Here is a 9,978-nt window from a genome sequence, read left to right on the forward strand (position 1 = left end):
CATCAACTACTAACATCATCAATATTACAACAGTAATAAAGAAACAAACAATTTCAGTGCTTTTTTGTAGGGGAATTATAAAACGGGTAAACAGATCCGGGTACGGGTATGAGGGTTAGACCCTGATCCATATACGTTTTTTTCAACAGAACCCAGATATATCAGGTCCAAATTTTGAAGACCCATATTAGTGAAAAAGGGATTTAGATCCACAGATTCGAGTCGAGTCCAAATTCACTGCCATTCCTAAAAGAGAGTGATGAGGGAATTTTTTTATCCTTTGCCATTGAGTGCTCTAACAAAATTTTCTTCTCATGCTTTTACCTGTTTAATTAACATGACATATCCTTTTAATGTTCAATTTGCATTATTTGATATTGTTTGTTTTTAGAACTTATAGTTGTGTATAGACCTTTGTTAATTAAAAAAAAAAAACCTATATATATAATTATATATAGAACCGATAAAATTTTGCTTAACTTGTAACCCAGTCCAACAACTTAGGCCTTGTTTGGTTCACCTTATTTTTACTGATCTTATCTAGTCTAGTCTGATCTGATCTGATTGTCTGATTTGACCAAACTTTGACCTTAAGTGTACGATAATCTATAAGGAAAAAATATATCAAGTGAGATCTTGTTAGATTCGTAATAATGTGTAGTTTATTAATATGTAATTTTCACAATTTTTTTCATTACGAAATTAAGAATATTTAGCGATAAAAAACCGCACATAAAACGATGTTCTGATCTGAACTTATTTTTTCTGATCTGATCTAAACTTATTTTTTCTAAAATAAGTAAAAATAAGTTGAACTAAACAAGGCCTTAGTCAGAACTCAAAAACCATAAACTCAAGATTCTGACTAGCTTTATTTATCGAAGCAACAACGTTACAAGGTCATTGCTTATTATACAACAAAGCTCATCTCTCAGAATTTACAGCTCTCGAGAAGTCAGACTACTTCAAAATATACACACAAGACTCTTATGGATTCACAAACAGCATCACCTTCGCAAGTTCGATTGCTTTCTGGCGACCGAAAAATTTCTCCACTATGGCAAGTGCAAACTCCATGCTGGTGCCCGGCCCTCTACTGGTAATAAGGTTGCCATCGACCACAACCCTGTTCTCGATTTCACTTGGATCTGATAGCTTATTGCACATAGCAGGGAAGGCTGTTGCCTTCTTGCCCTGTATACCAAACAACAATTACATAAATATCCTTATATAATCAGAAGCAAAGCAAATAACGACGCTCTTTATTTTCTTGATCTTTTTAAGTATTAATTCCATAAAACTAATATTATTAGATCAATCAAATGCCTGGGCAGCACCAAGTCCACAATGCCAAACATATAGAATAGCATAGTTTCTCTGGGTACTGGAAAGCAATCTGCATGAATTACCTTAAGCAAGCCATGAGGTTCGAAGACTAGAGCTGGAGATGCACATATTGCTCCATAGGGTTTGTTCGATTCCCTTTGTTTCTTCAGCATCTCAACCAGCTTCTCTGAGGCTGCAAATGCCTGGGCGCCTCCAAGTCCACCCTGCCAACATGCGGAGCATCTAATGTTTAAGCCTTTTTTTTACGGGCTAATCTGGAATTCTCTCTCTTTTTTTTCTCCGGCAGGGGGAGGGGGAGAGGGAGAGGAGAAAAAAGGTTCAATTGTGCACTACTTACAGGCAAGACAATAAGATCATAAGAGGACTGTGCAGCGTCATCAAGATGCATATCTGCCACTAGTTTCACATTCCGAGAAGCCAAAATCTCCAGCTTTTCTCCAACAGAAGCCACCACAACTTTTGCTTTAGCTCGTCGCAAGACATCGATTATTATGACAGCCTCCATTTCTTCTGAACCATCAGCTATTGGTACAAGAATCTAAGGGCAGAAAATCCACAATCATTTGGAGAAAAAGAAAATAGGTAAGAAGAATAAATAAAAAGAAATCTCGATTCGAGCAGTTTTGATACGAAATAGATCAGCTGTTTATTTTAGCACTTTGACCAAAATCTAAACCAGACTTGTCTATTTCATACCTAGCAGACTAACATTCCTAGTATCTAATAAAAATGAGTTAAACATCTCACAAATGTCATATATCCTGAGTCCTGAATTCTAGCCATGATCTAGAGCATTATTTCCCATGTCAGTATTAATTAATTTTAATTTCCAGAGTAATACGTTAATCTGAATCAAATTATATGAGTGTGTACACACGTGTACGCATGTACATGCATGTGTGTGTGAGCGCGCAAGCGTCTTCGTGTGTGTGTGCGTGTAGGCCGTGTACGTGTGTGCGTGTGTGTGAAAAAGTAGCTGCAGCAGCTATTATAAGCTTTAATGTGGCATACAAAATCGTCCTAGGGCCCCAGGGACAGCCAGCCTATTAAATGATTTAAATCTAAGACTTTAGTGAAATGGACCCAAATTAATTATTTGACTAGCTAGAAGAAAATGACAGGAGTGTGGGTGATAATGTGATATGATTGTCCAGTTAGCCAAACAGTTGAAACATAAGGATGACAAATCTCACCTGTGGACAATCAATAAATGTCCATTGCATTGAATTTAGCTCCCTGATTAAATATTCGTCCTCGTGATTGGAACGCGTGATCTGAACAGATTAGGGGAATCAGAATCAAGAATATAGCAAGACAATCAAGCAAAAGTGGCATCGTCATTTTGGAATTGCCAAAAAAAGGAAGATAATGAGTTTACACCACACGTAGGCTACGTGACAGACAATCAGGCAAATAGTACGTAACACTAGTCTTGTAGGCACGTTTTTGTAGAACTAAAATGCCACGGTTAATTGGTTATGACCCAAGGGTATCACTGCTAGGTCAACTACTCAGGTGACCCTTACAGTTGGTAGAAGATGATATTCCAGGTCTAAATATTCATTTTGTCCAACCCAACAGAAATAATAAAAGACCCTTATAGCACACTGTTCATGACTTACGATTTAGCACAATTAAAGCAGTTTATCAGTTTATCCATGCATGTAAGGCTATCCAGATTTCATCACATTCTTCGATCAAGTACATAATTCCATTCTTGTTTGAAAATGTGAGAAACAATACTAATAAGACGAGTATTAATAATGAAACTGTAATCATTTATAGTTATACAATTTCTAAACTAGTTGAAAAGAGGAAACACAAAAATATAAAAACAAAAATATGAACAGCAGTGACCACAAACTATTTCTTTAATATCTTCAAAACAACCCCACAAAAGAAAATTTTATATAAAAAAGGGAGCAAACAAGGAAGAAAAAAAGCGCCATTATAAACAGCACAAAATAATTACATCTAAATGATACCATGTTCCACTTATTGTGATCTAGGCACTGCCCACAGAAGAATCTGTTCTACTATAAATATTATTGGCTTAAGGAAATTTCTGACTTTCTGAGACACAACGCTCAAAATTGAAAGAGTCCCTAGGATTCAATTTGATTAAACAATTAAGGAATTTTGAGAGGAGAATTAGCTACACTGTGCTCAATAATGCAATGCTCTCAGTCCAGGAGTAAAACCTGTTCAAAAATTATAACTCAATTACTATCAATTAGCTCTTTTGGTTATTATAATTCTACAATATTAGCTTTGTGATTACTCCATTTCTATGATTTTCATTTCCTGCAGCCCCCATTTTTGGGATGTTTGGATCTTGCTCCTTGTATGTATGTCGATAAGGACGGGCCCTATGGCACTTGTATAGCATGGAAGAAGGAACTTGGTGTCATATCCCGATGCACCTAGAACTCTTACACTAAGTTGTAATTGGTACAATGACCTAAGGGAAGGGACTCTTACATGTTGAGGTATTTTGTTCCTTGTTTCTTTTAGGTTTAAGACTTGATCTACAGATCAAACACTTGTGTCCATGTGGAAACATAGGTATCATACAAGGTAATACTCTCGTAGGACTATTATAGCCAGAAGAGATGAATGATACAACTTCAAATCTCATACAAAGGTCATATTTTCGCAGGATTATAACAGCCAAAAGAGCTAATTGGCAGTAATTCAAGTCTCATATAAGGTCATTCATGAATAATGACCAATTAGAACTACTTCCATCAATTGATTAATTTACTTTCATGTATCTTCAACATTAGTAATATATGAACATCAACTACTTCAGCATTAGCCAATAAGCAGAAATCACAATCTAAAATTCTTTTTTCAAGAATGCACAGATGTATGCATGTATCTATGTCTAACCAACCTAAAATTTAGCTAAATTATTCCTTATCAAATATATAAATACGTGTGATTTGAAGAATAGTGTACATATGAGAAAGCATACCAGTGGCCCAGCTACTCCATCAGCCTTTTCCTTCCCATATAATTGTTCGACTAGTGTCACAGAGTATTCCATGGCAGTACCTGGTCCTCGACTTGTCACAACTGTACCATCCTGCTGAACCCTTGATTCAACTGCAGTTGCTGAAGATGACAATTGTTCCATAAAGGAAGGGTAACAAGTTGCCTAATAGACCACGAATGCAATGTTATTTCCAATTTTCCACATATTTAATACCACAGCAATAATAATAATAACTATATAAGAAGCACAATTGTCAAAATTTTCATGAACCCAATAGGTAATAAATTGGCTAAGCAGCAGAACTAGATGACCACATATAATGGTAACATCAGATCTTACCTTTAAGCCTTTGAGCAAGCCCCATGAACCCAAGGCAACTGCTGGCGCTGCACAGATTGCAGCATGAAGGCGGCCCTCAGCAGCTTGTTTCTCCACCATGCTCTTTAAGGTTGCAGAGTCTTTTAAAGTAGAAGCACCGGGCATTCCCCCCTGCCAATAATAAAATACACATGTTAAATAATTGACATTAGTGAAAACCTCCAAACAGGATATATTACAAGGAAGAAATGAAAGAGAAGACACTCATAAAAAATCCAACAGTGTTAGAAATTCTTGTAAAGAAGTACCAACTACAGAGGGGGTATATCTGAAAATTTTTGGAGTACCTTTGTCGTGTTAAGCAATGGTGAATCAAACACCTTACTAGTAGACCACAACAGAATCAAACTAATACTTTTTGTTCAAGAATGTATATGGTACTATTTCAAAATGGAATTTAAAGGTCGGTCCTTTCTAATAACTTTAGGTTCACAAAGCCAGAGATCTAGATGTACAACTTGACTAATCAGTTCAATAGTTCATGGTGTACAACACCAGGCCCAATATTATTCTTGTAACACAACTCTTTTTGGCATTTACTATACAGTTGAAAATTTTAAATTTTCCTTTCCTTGCAAATTATCAAAATTTCTTATGTTAGTGTACAGAGAAAAGTCTCGCTCTAACTTTTTCCCCTTTCTTCTTTCCCAGTTAGCACACGATGAAAAGGATTTGAAATAACTATGAGATCCAACATATTAAGAAAGTAAGCAAGTAAGCCCTCAAAGATGTGCGATTTAAATTTAATGCCTAAAAGTTTTTGCTTAAGAGATAGGACTCGTCCATCGTAACTTCTGGCTCTTACAACAAAGGTAGAAAATGAAGATTAACAGTTTACAATAAAAGCATGACAATTTTGTCATTAGGATATAAGCCAAAAACTTGCTTCAATCTATTCAATACGGAGTACATTGTAACACTTTCATAGGCAAACTACATCAACAAAGTAGGAATTACTTAAAGTAAACCTTATTCTAAGACATGATTAATTCTAAGACATATAATGACAAGCATATATATTTCTTTTCACAAAATAAAAAAGAAAACAGATAACTATTATACATAATTCTGCTAGCAACCCTTTTCCTATAACTGATGCTTATTAGCAGCAGTTTAGTTTCAACTAAATTCCATGAAGACAACACGTAACTTTCCCAGGTACACAAAAAAACCCTTTTTTGAGTGCCTTGATCAATACATCAGCAAGTTAACCTTCAATTTTTAATGCATTAGAGTAATTATTTCATTATTGCAGGGTTCTATCAATTAATAAATTTTGCATCAATGTGCTTGCATCTTCCAAGTTAACAACCAACATAGCATACAAAGAAAGCACACAATTTATAATGCACCACAACAAAATAATGTGCCAGAGAGGAAAAAAAATTGAGCCATTCTCGATATAGTGAGATGTTTGCTGGCAAAGAAAAAAATAAAAAATAAAAAAATCGAAGACATATTGTCATAAGTTGTAAGCGGGAGTAACAGAAGTTTAATGTTTGGTGTTCATTATAAGGCACCAGAGGAGGATTGGACAGGAAGGTATTTATGCATAGTTTTGCAGGTATTCATAATAAAATAAGAAAGTAAGTTGATGAAAGAGCATAAAACGTTGCCTTGTTTGTTTGAGAGGGTTATCTAAAGCATACTAATAATGTTAAACCCTAATAAAAAAAATTTCTTCCAAAACTAAGAATTCAAATTCAGAAATACTACAAAGTAGAAAATTTTGTATGAAAGCATGTGAGTTTGAAATACGCATCAACTAAAACTAGTTCTCAGTGATGATATAGTTGATCAAGAGCAAGTTTCAGCACATGATACTAAGAATTACTCATAATACATTAGATATAAGTCACATAACTCAAACAGCCATAGATTCTTCACTGCCAATTGTTCAAGTTGATGAAGAAGAATCTCAGAAAATTTGTTGTGTTAGAACTTAGAAAAAGGCCTGCTTAAGGCCCTATTCTCTTCACCTTATAAAAATAATAGTTAGTAAAAATGATTTATGTTTTGTACAAATAAGTTCAGTTCAATAAAAATATTCAGTAATTTTGAATCAGTAAAAATCAAAAACTTTAAAGAACAACTATTATAGAGAATCAATACATATAAGTTTTAATAAGTAAAATTAATTTTTAATTCAGCAAAAATAATTTCAATTCAGTAAAATAATTCTAGTTCAGCCAAAATAAGGTGAAGAGAACTAAGATGGAAGATTATGAAGAAACTAAGTTCACTAATTTATTACATACAAGTATTTTACTTTGTTAACACAAAACTGAAATTGGTGAGTTGGGGGTAACCAGTTCAAGAAACAGAAGATCATGGATGCAAAGAGGGTTTCCCAAAAAAAAAAAAAAGAAAAAATAAATAGTGAATTTGTACAAAGCACATCATTAGTCACCAAATAGAGAAACAACAAAGGAAGTACTATATAAATTGAAGTAAGCTTTCATTATTCATCTTTTATACTTCGTACTAATCTACTCTTGTACTCCTCCAACCCCTTCAACTATAAGGAACCTCAACATCATATTGCAGTATCAAGCTACTGTGACAGCATTATAAATAGTTCAGAATGGTACGACTTCATTAATTAATAAACAACTCCAATTTCCAAGATCACAAATGGAATCATAAGCATGTATACCAAATATCTTAGATGTTACTCACACAAGTATTACAAGATTACAACACATAAGCAAGACTTTAAAAAGCTTATACCAGAAGACACTAGCTTTCCAGCTAAAGGAAACCCCCATTCATTCTTTTATGTAAAAAAGCATTTGTGATATGTTAAAAACGAAGATTGACGTCATCCCTCTCTTGTCTCCAAATCTCACAATGCTAAATTAAAGGTTTGCAATTAGCAGCTAAGCTACATTAATGACTTTGTACCAAACCAACTAGATTTGAAACTTCAACACCATGGTATCAATCGATAAGCATATAACTATAATGGCTGATTTGGTAGGTGACTAGGTGATAGTAAACTCACTACATATACAACTGTAAATAAATAGTGGGGAAAAATTAGCACTTACAGGAAGAGAAATGAGATCAAAAACCATCTGACTACAGTCATTTATCAATGCATCAGCAACAATCTTCACACTGTGACAAGCATCAACCTGGAGCCCCTTTTCAACAGAAGCGACAGTCACTTCAGCACCAGCTCTCCTTAAGACATCAATGGTAATCACTGCCTCCATAGGCTCTGTTCCATTTGCTATTGGAACTAAGACCTAAAATCCACAATCACCCAGTAAATAAATAGCATAAAATGCATGATTTTAGAAAGTTCCAACATTAATACAGCCTCAGTACCAAGATAAGACTTCCTTTGTTCTTTAAAGCATGCACAATTGGACCACTTTTGACCATTAATATCTTAAGTAATTGATTAATTAAATAAAATTATAAAAAGTTACTTATAATATATTGATAATATACCTCAAATATGTTTGATTCAATATTAGTAAAGGAAAGAAAGGGAATGGATGGAAAGGGAAAAGAAAGAAAGAGAAGGGAAAGGAAAGAAAGTATATCATCTAATGTTTGGTTTGATATCAGTAAAGGAAGGGAAAAGAGGGGAATCTATTGTTTGGTATGACATTATTAAAGGAATGAAAGGGAAGGAAAAACTAATCTTAAGCTTGATAGATTTAATTTCTTTCTATCCTCTCAAATTCCTCCAATTTTAGGAGGAGAGGAAAGGGAAGATTTTGTGAAGGGAGCTTTCCTTCCATTTCCCTTCATTTCCTATCAAATTCCGTTTAACTTTTAGAACCGAACTTAGGAAACCATAATTTTCCTCTCCTTTCTTTTCTTTTCATCCCATTTCCTCCCAACCAATAAGGGCCAACATAACAACATTTTACATGATAAAATTAGTGTATGAATAGCGCAAACGTCAAATAATTGCAAATTTTAAAGGACGGAGGAAGTATGCCACATTAGATTGAAGGTCAAACTTGAAGAAATGGGTTGATATACTTTGTACATGATTTTTATTTCATCTTAACCATGCCACTATTTAGTCCTTCAATTTATCAATAATGTAACATATAGTACTATAGTAGTAACTAGTAAGTTTTCAAACTTAATTCCAACAGTCGAATCAGTTCAGAACACTCCAAACAGAAATATGGCCTATTATATAAAGTACAAAAAGTATAATTACCGCAACAAAAATTACACATGATCACATATATAAAAGAGATTATATTGATGAGAAAAACAAACAATCAAAACCCACAAAACCCCACTAACAATCAACAAAGTTGAAGCAAATAAATAATAGGTTAAGCTTTGATTAACACCCAAAACCCACAAAACACAATATAAGCAAAATCATGAATTGAAGAATGTTACATAAATTAAAGAGATTTTTGTCATTCGAAAAAATGAAACAAACCCATGAACAGTATAAGAAAAATAGATAGGAAATTATACCTTTTTAGCTTCGGAAGCCATGGAAGAAGCTGAAACAGAAGCAGAGAAACTGGAATAATTTGGAGAAGAAAGAGGAAATCTGGAGAATAAATTGAGAGAAGTTGGAAATGGAAAAAGGGGTTGTTTCGAGAGAGTTGTAAAGGGGGAAAGAGAGGTCAGGTGACGCGTGGACATTAGGCTAGCTGGGTTGGGTTGATACTGTAAGAGACTCACTAACCATGGATGCCAATTTTTTGCGTCATTTATCCCTTTATTATTATCAGTAAAGCTGTTAGTTTTTGACTCAAACCGTTAAATCTAACTGTTTCGAACCGATTCGAAAAGGAATCGAACCGTTCAAAACCCATTTTTTGAAAACCAAAAATCGACCCGACCTAATTTTTTCAAACTCGAAACTGAACTGAACCGAAGTTGTGCAAACCGTTAATAAGTCAAACCATTACAACCGAAAATCAAAAGCAACCCGAACTTGTTATATCCGAACCCGATAGTAACCCAACCCATTTTAAACCGAAAATCGTTTAAACCCGGCAAAAATCCGATTAACCTGAACCGTTCCAACCCATAACTCGTTGTGACCGAACCGTTTATAACCTGTAACCAGTTAGGACCAAAACGTTTACAACCCATAACCCGCTGTGACCGAACTGTTTACAAACCGTAATTCATTATGATTGAGTCGTTTACAACTTGTAACCTAATATGTTTATGATCTGATCCGTTTCAACCCACTACTCGATAAACCCAACTTATTTAAGACTTAACTCGATTATAACCTAATCCGTTTCTACATA

At 34.4% G+C, this 9,978-nt stretch overlaps 1 protein-coding gene across 1 annotated transcript; it reads right to left on the reverse strand.

Moving 5' to 3' along the window:
* Nucleotides 1-749: 749 nt before the first annotated feature.
* LOC110737754 (protein DJ-1 homolog A-like) lies at nucleotides 750-9,396 on the reverse strand. The gene is made up of 8 exons (XM_021918099.1): nucleotides 9,185-9,396; nucleotides 7,774-7,974; nucleotides 4,685-4,834; nucleotides 4,325-4,507; nucleotides 2,541-2,621; nucleotides 1,685-1,885; nucleotides 1,410-1,550; nucleotides 750-1,194 (listed from the first exon to the last, which is right to left on the reverse strand). The coding sequence occupies exons 1-8, from the start codon at nucleotides 9,356-9,358 to the stop codon at nucleotides 988-990; spliced, it is 1,338 nt and encodes a 445-aa protein (XP_021773791.1). The 5' UTR covers nucleotides 9,359-9,396; the 3' UTR covers nucleotides 750-987.
* Nucleotides 9,397-9,978: the final 582 nt, after the last annotated feature.

This window comes from Chenopodium quinoa, unplaced genomic scaffold, assembly GCF_001683475.1.
Source record: "Chenopodium quinoa cultivar QQ74 unplaced genomic scaffold, ASM168347v1, whole genome shotgun sequence".
Taxonomy (NCBI): domain Eukaryota; kingdom Viridiplantae; phylum Streptophyta; class Magnoliopsida; order Caryophyllales; family Amaranthaceae; genus Chenopodium; species Chenopodium quinoa.